The sequence below is a fragment of the Xyrauchen texanus genome, chromosome 11 (assembly GCF_025860055.1).
Source record: "Xyrauchen texanus isolate HMW12.3.18 chromosome 11, RBS_HiC_50CHRs, whole genome shotgun sequence".
Classification (NCBI taxonomy): domain Eukaryota; kingdom Metazoa; phylum Chordata; class Actinopteri; order Cypriniformes; family Catostomidae; genus Xyrauchen; species Xyrauchen texanus.
In genome coordinates, this window is record NC_068286.1 from 30,265,815 (window position 1) to 30,283,721 (window position 17,907).

General features: G+C 40.4%; 1 protein-coding gene across 1 annotated transcript in view; it reads left to right on the top strand.

The window, feature by feature from the left end:
• LOC127651341 (neural cell adhesion molecule 2-like) overlaps positions 1–17,907 on the top strand; it is a 356,390-nt gene that overhangs the window by 298,046 nt on the left and 40,437 nt on the right. Inside the window, exons 9-11 of the mRNA XM_052137120.1 lie at positions 7,870–8,020; positions 11,101–11,288; positions 11,557–11,653. Coding sequence (XP_051993080.1) covers positions 7,870–8,020; positions 11,101–11,288; positions 11,557–11,653 — 436 coding nt within the window. The remainder of the gene's footprint in view (positions 1–7,869; positions 8,021–11,100; positions 11,289–11,556; positions 11,654–17,907) is intronic.

Sequence of the window (17,907 nt, forward strand, 5' to 3'; positions counted from 1 at the left end):
ATTGCCCATCGTGCACAGCAACCCTAAAGGCACGGGTGGCGGTGCCACCGGCTTGGGCTCGCCATCGCTGCTCGCAGCTTTAATTATTATTATTATTATTTTTTTTACGACTATTGGGGCACTTTTGGGGCTCTTAACATGCTCAAAAACTCTTGAAACTTTGCACACGGGTCAGAACCCGCGGCCATTAGGGCCGGGCTGAAGCTGGTACCGGGTGTGGCAGGGGCTCGACAGCGCCCCTGGAACAGGGTCCGAAAACTTGGTCCATAAATCAAACACGCTTGCATGTAATAATATGAAACTTGGTACACATATAGATCTCATCATTTCATATATCCTTCATACTTTTACTTTTTACCTCAGGCCAACTGGAAATCGTCTATTTAGGGTTTTTGAAAACGATACAATGGAATGTGAAATACTCCTGCTAGAGAATTCCACCAATCGCCACGAAACTCGGTCAGCATGAAGTCAAGACATTGAGGATGAAAAATTGGTCAGCGGATTTTTGATATCGCGAACGGTTTGGCCATGGCGAGGAAACGAAATGATGTCACGAAAAGAGAAACAGGAAGTGTGTTATAACTTCTGCATACATTAATTGATCTCGATGAAACTTCAGCAGTGTGTTTGCTGTAAGAGGCCGATCGCATGGATGTGACTATTGTGAGTCAAAGTTATAGCGCCACCAACTGGCAGAAGGAAGTGTGTCACTTTCAAAATGCTTTGAAATCACCCTCTTATTTTTACCCGAATTACTTAAAACTTTATGTGTATAATGTAAACACACGGCAGATGTAGACGTGTGAAAGGATTATTGATATCTTAAAAACTGTTGTCGTGGCAATGCTTCAAACTTGAATATTCTTTTTTGATGCTTTTGAGACTCTTAGCATTCTTGAAATTGCATGAAACTCAACAGACACATCACATTTATTAGCCAGTAGACATGTGCAAAGTTTCAGAAACAGGCGTGGTGCAGGGGCTCAGTAGCGCCACCTTTTGACAAAAGTGGGGGGGTTGCTTTACACTTTGACCCACAGTCACAAATCTCAGTAATTATATTGTTCTCATCGAGCCAGACAACTTTCTAATTTACAGTTATTAGCTCAGACCAACAGAAAGTCAGCTATTTTGGTTTGAATGTGGATGTTTTTGGAGAATTTTCTCTCCCTCTCTCACTGACCCTACGTCTCTCTGTGTCTGTGGGGAGGGTGCTGATTTTGCTGAAGATTTTTTCTCTGTTGGGTGAGATTTGCTTTTTGATTGTTTGATTGTTTTTCAAGGTTTCTGGGACTTTTGGGGCCCTTAACATGCTCGAAAACTCTTGAAACTTTGCACAAGGGTCAGAACCCGCCGCCATCAGGGCCGGGCTGAAGCTGGTACCCGGGTGTGGCAGGGGGGCTCGACAGCGACACCTGGAATGGGATTTGAACACTTGTCCATATATCAAACATGCTTGCATGTAATAATATGAAACTCGGTACACTTCTAGATCTCATCGGGCCGAACAACTTTCGTGCTCTAAGTTTTACGCCAGCCCAACAGGAAGTCGGCTATTATGGGTTGTTTGGAAACACATGCTCTGGATTTATATATATTCCTCATAGAGAATGAATCAAATCGCCACCAAACTCGGTCGGCATGAAATCAAGACATTGAGGATGCTACATTGCGGACGGATGTTTGATATCTCGAACGTTTTGGCCGTGGCGAGGAAAAGAATTTATGACTAAAAAAGGACACAAAGTGTGTTATAACTTAGTTAGTTCTATCTACAGTTACAAAACTCGGCGTGTATATTGTTCTCATCAAGCCGAACAACTTTCTAATTTACAGTCATTAGCTCCGACCAACAGAAAGTCAGATATTGTGGTTTGAATGTGGATTTCTTGGAATTCCTGACAGACAGAGTGACCCCTCCCATTCTGTGTTTTTTCTCTCTGTGTCTCTCTCTCTTTTTTGTGTGTGTGTGTGTGTGTGGGGAGGGGAGGGGGAGGGAATTTCTCTGTTGGTACTTTGAAGCTCCAAAAATCACATAAATGCAACATAACAGTAACCCATAACACTCCAGTGGTTTAATCCATACTTTCAGAAGGGATATTATAGGTGTGGGTGTGAAAAAGATAAATAGTATATATTGTATGTAGTATATATAGTATTTTTATATTTTTTACTATAAATTGTCCACCCTGCTCAGGAGGGGTGATATGCTTAAGTAAATCACCCAAAAAAAAACAAAAAACAACTGAAACAGAACTCTTAAGAGAGAAGAGCGCTTGTGAAAGTGAAAGTAGAGATTTATAGTAAAAAATGACTTAATTATTGATCTGTTTCTCACCACTTCTCATTTACTTACATTGAAAGGACCAACAGAGCTGAGATATTTGTAACCCAGATGATCCAGGCTACCAGTAGAAGAGTTGAGAGATGTGTAAAAAGATGGGAAAATTAAGAAAAGCTAATAAGAGAGAACAACGAGTGCTTTAGACGAGAAAGTGTTTCATCCAATTATGGATCGTGCTGCATTGACTGACACGCCAATGAGCCAATGGTAGCAGCGCACTGAGACTGCGTGGGCCACACTGCTGCTGTCAAAAAAACATTGGGAGAGAGCGAAGCGAGTCAGATCTAAGCAGATACTCCTCATTAAAAAGTAGATATTGAGGAAAAGAAACTTGAATGCAATCCAAAGATTACATTTGAGTGAATGTGATAACTTTGAAGAGCTGACGTCGAAGTCGAGAATAAAAACCGATGTAGATACACGGAGCTCAAAAAGCACCGCAAATTATCTTCTTGCAAAATAAGATGTGAAATTCTTGCCTTGGTGAGTTGTTTTTTTGTTTATTGACTTGACATTTTACAAGAAACTGTTGCAGACGTAGCGCAAATCAGTAGTGTGACATTAGAGTTCATATAGGCCGCTTGTGCATAGTGTGTGAGCTAGTATTAATTTGCACGCTGGGCTAAAGCTAATCACATGTGAAGATGCAAACGAGTCGATGAAAAGTGACTATGTTGTGTGTAAGTGTCAAGATATTGAGTTAATACGTTGTTTGAAGTGTATACATGATATTTGTTGATGAAAGTGTTTGAATGGAAGATTAATTATTGTTCTGCCTTGTGTTTTTGCAAGGCTGTTTTTTTTTTTGTTGTATGTGTGTTTCTTCCGAGAAATTGTGATCAACATCCTGGATACGTGCAACGCATATGAGCGTATGTAAAAGGCGAGCCACCCACGGAGACCATTTGATTGAACTTTGATCTTGAACTCATCGAAACTGGTATGAGAAACCTTTTCGCTTCGGACAAATTGGACCGAGACTTTGTTTTTGCATATTTTTCCTCGAGCTTTGAACGGAGAGACATCGATTCTGAACTGAACGATTCTAAAGAGTCAAAAACTCTTTTGATCCGAGACATTTGACTCTGAACTGACACTAACTGAATCAATTCAGTGGATTTTGAACATTTGATTCATTTGGCTGAAAAGACTGATTTGTTATTAAGTGATTTGAGTTATTAAGTTGCAATATGTTGTTTTGAGAACATTGTTTATTGTTTCTAAAAATGTTATTGGGTCATAACCAAACTGAGTCTGAGTTTTCCAAGTTTCATTTTATTATTTCATTTTCATACAAAGTATATGACAACTGTTGTCAATTGAGTTGATTTGTTTGAGTTGATGAGTCCAACTTCCTGGAATTTCAAAAAAGAGATTTGATTGTAAGCATTATCATACATTGTATGTTGTCAAATTACAGTATTGAGATTTACATGCTCCAGACAAATTGCAATTAAGAATTTCTTCAACGAATACAAGATTCCAACCAGTAAAAAAGCTCTTGGTTTTCACCTACCTGCTGTGTTGTTTCCTCTCTCCAGTAGCCGCTCCTTATCTTCTGATCAGTTGGCCTATATCGAATTATATTGAACCTTATACAAGTGTGACACACAAGACCTGGCACGTGTGCCTCGTTACATATTCTTGCATACTTTGTGGTTGATATGTGCCCTCGATGCGCACTTTTGCAGAGCCCACACTGATGCAAGCTCTACAGCACACATCTTCTCGACAGTCAAAGCGAGGTTATGTTATTGCCCATCGTGCACAGCGACCCTAAAGGCACGGGGGTGGCGGTGCCACCGGCTTGGGCCCGCCATCGCTGCTTGCAGCTATATTCTGTATTTATTTTTAACATAATTTTTATTATTTTTAACTTGTATTTATTTATGAATTTATGTTTGCATTGTTTTTCAATTATTTTTATATGTATTTATTCCCACATATATTTATTTCCATATTTATATATTTCCATATATATTTATTTATTTATACATGTATTTATTTTTACTTTTCTGTGTGCAACATGGAAATGAGGGAGACAGGTCCTTGCATAGCTCCAGTGCATCATTGGTTGAGAGCTCAATAGTACTTATCGGAAGCAAATAAGATGGACGTCCTACCTTAACACCTTCTGACTCGCACAGATTTTGAATATGCAGGGACACATTTTGCAGAGAGTCTTACAATTCAGGATGTGCTTTGACATTCATACCAGCATACAGCTCTCCTAAAACATCAATAAGCACCTCTACTCTAAATTAAACATAGTAATTTGATGCGTGGTTATCGACTTCATTCGCTAAGTTGTGCAATTCTCTAGATATATGTGAAGCGTCAGCTATATTTTTATTTGTATTAATGTTACACAAGATTTGGCTATGACCTGACGTCACATCAAAACATGTCAAGAGTAATCGAGCACACGCTTCAATCTACGATAAACCAATGGTAAGCAGGACCTGCCCACATAATTATCATACAAGAGACAGAAATGTTAGAATAAATACAAAAATAAATTCATGTGGGAATAAATAAATATAAAAATAAATGAACGCATAAATAAATAAAAATACAAAAATGTATAAATGAAAGATTTTCTTTTTTTAAATAATTAAAAAATAAAAATAGAGAAAATAATAAATAAAGGAAAAAAATCAAACAATAATAAATTCAGGAATACATTTAATTAAAAACTAAATATATTTGTTTTATAAAGACATTTATTCCTTTATTTATTTCCTTATTATTAAGTTTATTTATTTATTTTTTTGCAGGTTTCGTCCTCCTTAGTTTGTTCCCACAAACCACCTATCACCCGGGCGCTGCACACATTCTCGAGATTCTCTTATGTCATATTTTCCCTCTGTGTCATTATCATTATTGTTGTCACCTGTGTCTTGTTTCCCTGTGTGTATTTAAGTTGGTTTGTTCCCGTGCTTTGTGTTTAGTTCATTCTAAGACAAGTGATCTGTTTTTTTTTTTTTGCCCTGTGGATTTTTCTATGCAAGTTCTCTCTGTGGATTATATGTTTTTTTTCCATGTGGATTTTTCTTTTGATTATTTCTGTGTGTGTGTGTGTATATATATATATATATATATATAGAGTTTAATAATAAAATAAAATAATTAAAATATAGTCCAAAACAGAGTAGGTCAACCAAAGGCAATGAGTAATCCACAAAGCATATATATATATATATATATATATATATATATATATATATAGCAATATATATATATTGCTTTGTGTATTACTCATTGCCTTTGGTTGACCTACTTCTGTTTTGGATTATATTTTAATTATTTGATTTTATTATTAAAATCATTCTGTTTTGGAGCACTACTTCATTCCTGAGTAAGCCTTTGCAAGTTGGGTTCATTGCCCTTCACCGGTAGTGTATCTGGCTCCTACGCCGCCATAATGTTCATGTTGTTTTTTGTCAGGTCTGAGGCTCGAATGCGGGTCGGCGGCGTAGGAGCCAGATAAAACCTCAGTGCATAATTCCCAAATGATAATGAAGTCAACACTCAAGTTCTCTTAAAATTCAATTACTAGAGTTACCCGCTCAGTGGACCTGACAATATGTGGTACAGTGATCATGAAGTGTTTCCTATTTCATAATCATTAGCACATGCAGTTTTTCTAATGATTTCATCAGTACAGGTGTATGACAGCTCCTCAAAGTGTCATTCAGTGTGATAATAGCTGCATGTGCAGTGAACAGGTCAGAAACTCCCTGTATTCTTCCTCATCACCCACCAAAAGAACAACAGCCTGTTCATGCGCTGGCTTAGCATAATTGATTGACAGCAATTGTATGGCAGAAGCTGATAGTGTGTGTCTGTCTGTCTGTCCATTTTTCTGTTTGTATGTTCTTCTTTTCTCTCTCCATCTGTTTGCCTGTCCATCTATCTGTTTTTCTGTCTCATTGTTCATCTGTTTGTCTGCTTATCTTTCTGTTTGTCCATATGTTCATTTGTTCATCTGTCTCTCTATCTATCTGTCTGTTTGTTCGACTGGTCTGTCTGTCTGTCTGTCCTTCTGTCTGTATGTTCATTCTTTTTTCTATCTGTCCATCTGTCCATCCATCTATCTGTTTGTCTTTCTGTCTGTTATTTCTTTGTTTATCTGTCTGCCTGTCTCTCCTTTTCTGTGTCTTTTCGTCTGTCTGTCTATCATTCTTTCTGTCTGTCTGCTCCTCTGCTCTCTTCTTGTCTCTCTGTCTTCTTGTCTCTGAGAGCTGTGGTTCTGTTTTCTCACTGAGATCCAGCAGCATATCAAACAGTTTGGAGTTTTGGCCGATGGTGAAATGGTGTCAGAGACAGAGAAAGAAAGATTTCAGTCTTTTGTATCTGCTTATATTTCTGAAATGTAATTTATATTTGTAAATTACATAAAATGTAACTATTTGTTTTATAAATTACACATTTAATTTATAAAACAAATAGTTACATTTGCACCACATAATCAGAAAGATGATTCTGGCAGCTGCTTTTATTAGCTGTTTATTAGATTAAATCAGTCGGAAAGGGTGTTTCACAATGCATCATGTTGTTTGTGTGCAAAGAAGTTTGTAAAGACGTGTGTAGTCCTGTGTTTGTGTTCACATCCACTGTTATTGGATTTGAAAACGTAATGCTTATATGCACTTATTAGCAATATTTACTAAGACATTACGATTTTTACAAATAATTCCAATTTACACCTGGTGGACAGTAAAACAGGTGAAAAAATCCCTTACATTGAACAAGGGACTTGAGCAAATATAGAGACTACAAAAGCGTTGTCTTGGTGGACTCCTTTGGCTTTAGCCAGTGAGCAATAGTCTCAAAATCACACAGAAACATGCTAACAAGCTAAAATGCTAACAACAAAGCAAATTTATATGGATAAGCACAACAGAAAATTGTAAGATTTTATTTGTATATTTGTACACTTTTGTATTTGTTTGCATCATATTCTTCAGGCATGAAAGGCTAGGTCCCTAGCCTCACGTCAGCTCTCGCTGTCTGAATAAAAATTAATGCCGTGCATTAGGGCGAAAGGAAAGAAGGCCTTCGGTCATCCACAATTTTACAATAATAGCCCTCATCAAATAAACACACAGCAGCTCCATTACTGTCAGCCAGTTATGGTTGCAGTGCACTCCATACTCTGAGGAAGAGGGTGGACACGTATAGATTTTTTACGGAGAACGAAGTGTAGTAATCATTAAAGTGGGCGTTTGGGGACAAGCTCGTTCAAATCCTCTTACATTCAAAGTTCCCAACTGCAATCACAGATTGCTAGACTAAATTACAATTATTGAAGTGCTGGAACACAGGCATTTATTTTCATTGTAGTGTGTTGCAAAGAGCAAATATTGTAGTTATCGCATTTTGCAGTATGGACACATTAGCTCTAACTATGCCAGTATGCTGGTATTTCTTGGATTGGTAATATGATCCTAGTTCTGTTTAGCCAGACAATATCAGTATTGGTTTTGGTAATGTGGATTAATTTGTTTGCATTTGTTTAGAGTCTGGATGGGCGAGTGGAAGTTCGTGGACGGCATGGAAAGTCCATGTTGACTATCAACGGGGTTCAACTCTCCGACTGGGGTCGGTTCGACTGTGAAGCTCTCAGCAGGATTGGAGGACATCAGAAGAGCATGTTTCTGGATATTGAGTGTAAGTCATGCACAAAGTATTTAAAATTTTACACCAAAGTTGTAGGTAAAGTGATACTCTCATCTGTACTTGGATGTTGAGAATGCTTAAACGGCCCTGTACATTTACATTTTTGTCAAAATTGAGTTAGGACTGAAACTGGGTCACTGAGGCCATGTCCACACTAATACATTTTATGTTGAAAGCGCATTGATATTGCAATGTTTACACCTCTCATCCACAATAGAAACAATGTTTGGATTCACACAGAACAGAGCGTGACAATTTTATAAATCAAAAAGGTTTGAAGATCTCTTAGTTTCTTTGTTTTTACTGTGTTTTAGCTTTTTTTACTCAACTTTATTTGGTGGGTGAAAATACTTAAAAGTTTCTAAACTAAAGTTGGTTGTTGGAGCAAAAACTCACCTTCTACACCGCAGCCAGATTTTAGAGTTTCTCTATGGCCTTTCCACCATGGCATGTTTTATTTTATTTTATGGCCACAATAATTGATTTACTCCCTTTACAAATAATTAATCTATTTTTCTTTATTGGCCTCTGAAAACCATTCTGGATATGGGGCCAATTATGGAAGGTATTCTTCCACATTACTAATTCCATTTCGTTTCCATGTCTGCGCATTTACGTCTCCTCAAATACCAAAAAGTTGTTGGGGTCGCTTGTATTCTTAACCAACAATATGACCTTTGTATGTATTTAAATGAATTTTAACTGTGCCCCCTGTTTCATTGTGGTGTTGTTTAACTTTATTGTATTTCCATGCCATTGCATTTATCAGGACAAATTAAATACCACATTTATGTCACTGTAGTCATATTATAAATGCAACTGCGACCGTGAGATCAGAGAAATGCTAAATATGTGAGATACTCATTGAATAAAGTGTCTCATGTCTTCTGAGCCATTCAGTACTTATCATACAGAATGCACAATGTTGACCTTGCCATCAGAACCCAGTGGAGGAATCTTCTCGTCATACACTCAGTGTGGGGGGTTCACTGCAAACATGTGAAAAAGGACATTCTGAATAAGCATTGCAGGAGCTATTAAAGCATTACCGGGGTGCTAATGAAATCATTTATGTAATACGTGCTCCTGCTTCTGAGATGTGACAGAGAGCCAAGCATCAGTTTCTGTAATGGAACTCTGCTAGCCAACATAACACAAAAACGATGCCTTCTTGACATTAGCTTATGCAGAAGCTCCAATGAGAGCTAAATCGAACTTACATTTAAACAAGATTCTGCTGTATGTGTCTTTCTTTGTTAGGTGTTCCAACGTTTATTTTTATCTTTGTTTTTTTTTTATCAATATGTTTATTTTATGTCAAAATGCATTATGTTGCACTGCAAAATGTTGTTTGGCTAGCATGCTGTGATGGACCACCACTTCCTTGGCTAGCATGCTGTAAAAGGCCTGCCGGTGCAGTCGTCGGTAGGACTTTTACAGATGATTGCGAGCGTGATATTGCTTATATGAACAGTTCAATAAACAAGTAAATTTAAAAACATTTGGAAAAACTGAGTACGGTCATAAAAAACACGTTTTTGCATGGAACTACTTTCTTACACGACGGATCAGAATCTGCCGTTGCTGGTTCAAAACAAATGATGCGTCCAAGCCTTCGTTAGTAATTCAAAAATTTCATTTCAGAAATAGTATTATGGCTTGTGCTGTTTTGAACAAGTTATTGGATAAACAATATGGATGTGTGAGTGTGTTTGTGTGTGAGAGAGAGAGACAGAGTGTGAGCGATCATCTGTTGCCACTCCCAAGCAAAGATGCTGTCAGCTTTCTAAAGATCAGCTTTCTCAGTGGAAAAATAGCTTCCATGGGGGTGTATGTCTCCTTATTTCATGGTAGCCGGTGTGCAAGAGTCGAACACTATAGAAACCGCAATGTCCTCCACCATTTTAAACAGCATGCATTGTGTAATTAATTAGTCTGTTGTGCTCATCTGTGATGAGCCGTAATGCTGAAGTTGTAGTTTAAAGCCGTTTAAAGCTATTTCCTAGCTTTAGTAGTGTAGTAGAAATTCAATTAAGCAATCACGAAGAGCTGTTGTATGTAAACAGTTCACTTCACATGACCTAACTGGCTCATATTACACACAAAAATTATCTTTTGCCACCACCTGGCTAGCATATATCATGTAAAAAAAAAAAAATACATGTAAGAGACACATTATACATTAACACTTAACACATCTGTACTATTCTTACACTTCAGATTAGAACCACAGCAAAATGATACACACAGTGAAGTGTCCGAGTGCTGATGGTGTTAGACCATCGGTGTTCATGGAACATCTCTCGTCCAATCAGATTCAAGAACCAGAACTAACTGTTGTGTGTGTGTATGTATATATATATATATATATATATATATATATATATATATATATATATATATATATATCCAGGAAAACAATACATGACTTATCATTAAGAATAAGATTGTTGCATTACATCTTTGTCCTAATAAAAACAAAACTGCCCAGCATAAATCTAATTTACAGAAGGTTAACAATTTCTGCTGCTCCAAACTTACTTGGAAACCTTGCAGTGGATTCAACAACATATTTTTGTCTGATCCTATGTGGATTTTGTTCATAGAATGAGGCAGAAAATACTGTATATTATTTGTAGCTTTCTATACAATGCTAAAGGCTACATTACTTAGCATTTATCATATAAACATCCTTAATTCTTGTTAAAATACCCGTAAATAACTGTAAAAAATACTCTATATGGATAAATGTTTTTTTTTTTACTAAATAGACAAAATATTAAATGAAACTAATGAAAATTAAATGTAAAGTAAATTCTTCAATAATAAAAAAATACTTTTTGAATGTAACTGTATTCTGATTGCCATCTATTTAAATATAACTGCAGTAGAATACAGTTGCAAATATGTTGTATTTTAAATACGTAATCCCAGTGTATGTGTTCCGTTACTCCCCAAAACTGATTACATGACATGTCATTACAAAGAGCAGTTTGTCTATCTGACCTACTTTTTCCAGAATGTTTTTGCTGAATAACTTTGAATCACTTTTACTGTTTCTCTTTTACCAGATGCACCAAAGTTCCAGAACAACCAAACCATCTTCTACTCATGGGAGGGAAATCCAGTGAACATCAGCTGTGACGTGAAGTCCAACCCTACAGCGACCATGCTGTGGAGACGAGACCGCTTCACCATCTCCAGTCCAGGGACCAGTAACATACACATTCATACTGCGGATGGAGGATCGATCCTGGAGGTGCAGTAACATTACAATGCTGTACAGTAGATTTTGTATTTTGTTTAAATTATACATTACATTTATCCATGTGAATGCCTTGAAAGACACATTGGGACCTCTTTTAATTGGTTGAATATCATTTAACCCACAGATAACCTGCTACCTACCTCTGAAATAAAATGACTTCAGTTTTTGCAGGATGGAGGTTTCATTGTTGTAAAATAACATTGAATATTCTTGTCCCTGTTTTTTCATTCTCCTCGTATTCCATTCGGTTTATGCTCAGGTCACTCCAATGACTGAAAAGGATTTTGGACGCTACAACTGCACAGCACGAAACAACATCGGCGCTCGATACCAGGAGTTCATATTAGCTCAGGCAGGTATGTGTTTACCCTCAATAACCTCAAGAGGAGATACTAAACTTACCTCAGTCCAAGTCCGATGTATACATATTTTCCACTGAAAGTTTAAGTGTGTTTAAAGAGATTCTAGACCATAAAGAGTCTCTTGAAATCACCTCATCATAGAATATCAGAGTGATTTTGGTTCTAGACGAGGTTCGGTTTTCATATGAAAAATAATTGAAATGTTTTCAATTTCCTAAGATCATTGTTTTCCAAACGGTCCATTAACGGAGTGCATTTTGAAAATGCTTTTGACAAAAGCACAAAAAGACAAAATATTTTTCTCTTTGGAATAGTGAACACATTATGAATTATGCAATCATAACAACAGAAAATTGCATCAAATATTTCAAATAAAATTAGCCAATATTTACTTATAGAGTTCAAGTAATACAGAAGTACAACTTTAAGACTAGGCTGGGTGACAAAGCATTTTAAAAATACCGTAATTTACAATAAAATTCACAGTGGTGGACAGACAGTCTCTCTGCTCATGTATTATTGTAATCCTTGTGACCCAAAGAATCCAAATAATTATATTTTTGAACAGTTTCTTAAACAATTATAAGCAGAAAAGTACATTTTGAGGATTCCTTTACCACCCTGATAGCGCACGTACATCACCCAGATGTCTATTTGATGTGTGTGTTTACATCTGGAAGACATTTCTTTAGGTTGTTTGCTCATCTGCAATACATCTATAAAGTGCTTCCTCTCGGATGTCACAATGTCTACATTAATCCGGATACATATGAAAACAGCGTTTTTGTTTTCAAAACTCTCCATCCACACTACCGAATTTAAAGCATTGTCCAAAAGCTGTTTGTCCACACTGAAACGTACAACTCCCCTTCCTGCGCATGCAAAAAATCCTAAGATGTTGAGCAGAAGTCTTTGAGACGTTTATTATTTAGAATGTTTGTAAATCTGATCTTATAAGATGTTTAGCAGATGTTAATTAGAATTTGATGCTTTCCAGATCAAAATGCTCTTAAACAGACAAAAGAGATATATGTGTGCTATCTGGGTAGTAGGTAGCATTGTCACTTGGCATGTATTCTTAGAACTTGAATAAGTACCAAGTTTTATTTTGATATGGCAAGCGTTGCTGAGATATGGCTAACATCAACAGTTTTCAAATTCTTCTTATAACTGTTGTGTTGGCTTGGTCTGAAGATCATCTTAGGTACATTTGAGGAAAATTGGGCAAGAATTGTAGAAGTTGCAAAAAAAGGCCAACAATAGATTTTATAATATCTTACGGATTGGTAGATAATTTACAAGAGAGCTCATTAATATACCAGAGTACAGTCTTCATTTACACCAGAGCTGTTTAATATGCCATTAAGAGATCCAGTTCACTTCATTGAGGCCTAGAGAATATTACTGTGTCAACTAAAACACACACATAGGCTACTAACATAAAAAATATAACAAATAGACAGCCTTAAAGCAGCATTTCACTCTAATCATGACAAATAAGCCTCATGGTGGGTGTGACTCAACAGGAAAATAAACTCTAGACTGTTTCCTGTTGAACGATGACAATGAACTGCTGTTAACTCGTGTCGCTCACAGCAACAACAGCGAAAATTATGATTTATACTGTGATCTTTCATCAGTTTATCTGATAGTCTGTCATTATCACAGGATGAAAAATCTGTTGGCTTCTTATATAGACACAGGGTTGGGGAGTAACAGAATACATGTAACAGGATTACATATTTAAATGACTAAATATTAGTAACTGTATTCCACAGTTTAAGTTATTGGTAATCAGAATAGTTACACTGAAGAGATTACTTTGCATTTTATTGTCATTTGTTTCATTTAATGTTTAGACTATTCATTTGGAAAACATTTATCCATATAAACGATGCAATCTGAAGAGCTTTCGGACAGCAGTGAAACAATTTCTTATGATTTGTTACATTCATACAAGTTCATACTGTTGTGAGTGAAAAGATGGATATGATGTCAATGAGGAATTTTCCTTTGGGAGCTTAATAGAGGAGCTACATCACATTTCTTCAGCTTAACAAGAAAACAGTTAGAAACTTTCACAGATGAAACATAAATCCAATAAATACACAATTCAAGGTTTCTTATGAGGTTAGGGTATTTTTCCAAGAAATGCTAGCCAATGTAGCCTTTAACATCATATAGAAAGCTACAACCAATATATCTATGATGAAAATGCACGTTGGAGCATACATTTTTACTTTAGTAAGACCTTTGATATTAGAGCAAAGAAGTACTGCAAAAATCATATTCTTAATGAGAATTTAAATTTCCCTATCTGTCACTCACTCGACTTTGTGTCAATGAAGTGACACTATTGGTCACTCTTGGGAGCCCGTGACACCTCTGATCTTTGATAAAAGGCCGATGGGAATTGGCGAGTGGTATTTGCATGCCAGTCCCCCTAACATACAGGTATAAAGAAGCTGGAGTGCGAACCGCTCATTCAGATTTTTTCTTCAGAGCCGATAGGTTGCTATTCATTGAGCTGAATTCCCATGGCTTCCATTCATCTCTGCTCTCTAGAACAAAAGGGTATATTCTAAAAGAGTATATTCTAAAAGAGTATATTCTAAAAGAGCGGCACACACGGAAATGTGTTTTTAAAGATGCCTTTCCATCTGTGTGTTATTCCTGGTTGCGTTCATTATCTCTCACCTAATGATGGCTAATTTCGTGCCTGGGCACTGCCCATGTGGAGACATCATTCGTAGATGCGTCATGTTGTCACTGCGAGAACATGACAATGCAACGTTGCGGTCGCGGCTTGCCTTCGTAAGAAAGCAAGCCACCCCAGGGCTCCCCGCCTCGATCCTTCTACCTACGGGTTTGAGGCCAGCGCGGCTAGCATGGGGGGCGATTTGGGGACCTCAATGGGACCACCTCCACCAGGTAAATCCCCACGGACCTCCCATTCCACAACACGCTCGTATGCCCCGATCAGGCTTCCAGATGAGTGCGCCGGCTCGTCTCAGTGTGAGTTTGACCTCTTGTTCAGGGCCCGCGAAGGTGATGACCTCTCGAGCGCAGCATCGGAGAGCGGGCTCATCCAGTTGGATGCGGAAGCCTCGGCTGTGCTTCCCACTTTGGGTGAGGTCGCTTTCCCGGGCAGCTGCGAGCGTCGGGCTGAACCCTCATGGCTCAATGACTGGCTCCTTGTCCCATGGCACCGCTCACAGCCAGGCCCCTCCCCAGTTCCTTTCTTCCCGGAAGTGCACAAGGAGCTGACAAGATTGTGGACGGCACCTTTTACTGCATGCTCCTGATCGGACGATGAAGGTTACCTTGTTGGTCCAGGAGCACCACCTTTGGCTCAACCTGGTCGAGATGAGAGAGGCCGACAAGGCACGGTTCCTTGACACCCCCATTTCTCAGGCTAACCTTTTCGGTGACACCGTCAAGGACTTTGCCCAGCAGTTCTCGACAGTGATGCAGCAGACGGAGGCCATCCAACACATCCTGCCCCGGCACGGCTCAAGATCCCGCACCTTCTCTTCTCATCGCCAAGTGAGTCATCCTGCGGCGACTGCACCGGCTCTGCTGCGGCCCGCCCCTGTGTCCCCGCCCTGGCATCGAGCCCACCGCAGGAAGCAGATGCCACCCGTCTCATGGCCGGCCACTAAGAAGGCGGCTACAAAAGCGCCCCAGAGCCGGGCGACCCAGGGACCAGGAGACTCGCTGTTCCAGAGCTGGTGAACAGACCACTCCATCCCCTGGTGGAGGGCCGGTAGAAGAATCATTTTTTTCCCCTTTTCATTTAATTTCGCCACACGCTCATGTGGCTGCGGTACCCAACATTTTTAGAAAAGAGCAGTTTCCTTATTCCCTGGGTCACATATCCAGTGTGCACGGGCGTCACTATGACCACCATTTTAGCAGGGTCGGCGCTCCAGCGGCACAACCTCATTCTCGATGACGGCTCGCCTCATGAACAGGTGCGCACAGTCGGTGCTGACCTGTTTGAAGGCGTTCAGACAGAAAACAGCAGTTACACTGAAACTGTTTCAGAGGCTCCTGGGGCATATGGCGTCCTCAGCGGTGGCCACACTGCTCTTCAGCCCTTGGACCAACCTCACATTTCTACAGGCAGGTGTTCCCCAAGAGTAGATCTCCAGGCGTGTCATGGTTACAACGGATGCCTCCAAACCGAGCTGGACGGGCCCATGGCCATGTTGGCACGTCAACTGCCTCAAGTTGTTGACAATACTGCTCTCCCTGCAGAGGTTCCGACCATTGATCCAGGGCAAGCACGTGTTGGTTCTAGCACACAACACTGCAACGGTGACATATATCGAGCATCAAGACAGCTTACACTCCTGTTGTATGTCACAACTCGCCCTCCGTCTCCTCCTCTGGAGTCAACAGCACCTCAAGTTGCAGCGAGCCACTCATATCCCGGGCGACCTCAACACCGCAGTGGGATGCGCTGCCATTATAGGTTACCCACGGGGAGAGTGGAGACTCCACCCTCTGGTGGTCCAGCTGATTTGGAGTTGATTTGGACAGGCACAGGTAGACCTGCTCACTTTCCCAGAATCCTCCCACTGCCTGCTTTGGTATGCCCTGACCAAAGCACCCCTCAGTATAAACTTGCTGGCACACAGCTGGCCCCCTGCACTACGCAATTATGCATTTTACCCAGGGAGCCTATTTGAACAGACCCTGTTCAAGGTCAGGGAGGACAAGGAGCACGTTGTCCTAGCAGCACCCTACTGGCCCACCCAGACTTGGTTCTCGCATCAGCCCCCCCCCTCCTTTCTCAGGGAAGGGGACCATCTGGCTCCCATGACCAGACCTCTGAATTCTCCATGTCTGGGCCCTGCACAGGACATGGAAGACCTAAGTAGCCTACCAACTGCCATGGTAGACACAATCACTCAGGCTAGGGCTCCCTCTACGAGGCGCCTGTATCTCTTGAAGTGGCGTCTGTTCGCTAAGTGGTGTTCTTCCCGACGTGAAGACCCCCAGAGATGTGCAGTCAGATCGGTGCTTCCTTGAGAGGTTGGAGGGACCACTGACCCCCTAAACCTTGAAGGTGTATGTAGCCGCTATAGCAGCACACCAAGAACCCGGTGGATGTTAAGTCACCTGATCATCAGGTTCCTGAGAGGCGCCAGGAGGTAGAATCCCTTCAGACCACGCCTTATTCCCTAATGGGACCTCTCTGTAGTCCTTCAGGGTCTACGGGGAGCACCCTTTGAGCCTTTGGAGTCAGCTAAACTTAAGGCACTCTTTTTAAAGACTGCCCTGCCTGGAGTTCAGTCCTGGTTACTCTCACGTAATCTTGAGACACCGACTGGGCTATGTGCCAAGGTTCCCATGACCCCATTCAGGGATCAGGTGGTGAACCTGCAAGTGCTGCCCTAGGAAGTGGCAGACCCAGCCTTGACATTACTGTGTTTGGTGCACGCTTTACGCATCAATTTGGACCACATGCAGCGCTTCGGAGTCTCTGAGCAGCTCTTTGTCTGCTTTAGTGGACAGCGGAAAGTAAGCACTGTCTCCAAACAGAGGATCGCCCACAGGATCATTGACGCCATAGCTATGGCATATCATGCCCAGCACGTTTCGCCTCCCGCAGGGCTACGAGCCCATTCTACCTGGAGTGTGGTGGCCTCCTGGGCCCTGACCAGTGGCGCCTCTCTAACAGACATTTGCAGAGCAGTGGGCTGGGCAACACCCAACACCTTTGCAAGGTTCTACAATCTCCGTGTTGAGCCGGTTTTGTCCCATCTCTTGGCAGGAATGAACAGGTAAGTACAGGACATTTGGCCAGGTGTATCGCTTGCGCATATCTCCTTTCACCTCCACTGAGCTGAAGATGTGCACTGTTGATTCCCAGTAGTTTTCACAAAATGTGTTCCCTGGATGACTTCCTCCTAGCCATGTGGCAGACGAGTTTGCAGAGAAACTCACTGCCGGCTCAGTACATGTGCTAATTAAGCCCTGTACTGGGGTAGGTGCTCCGAATGCACTGGTTCCCCGTAGGTAACCCCATGTGACAGAGGCCCCTCTGTCCCAGTCACCATGTTTGTTGAAACTCCTCCCCATTAAATAGGACCTACCATGGGACTTCTCCACATGATATACTTCCGACGAAAAAGAGTCGACACTAATAACAGCGTTGGGGGAGGTTACGTGTTGGCCTGGTGCACTGGCTATGAGGTACACAGTAGTCTGCCCATCTTGCACTGCCAGTTCATGTAACA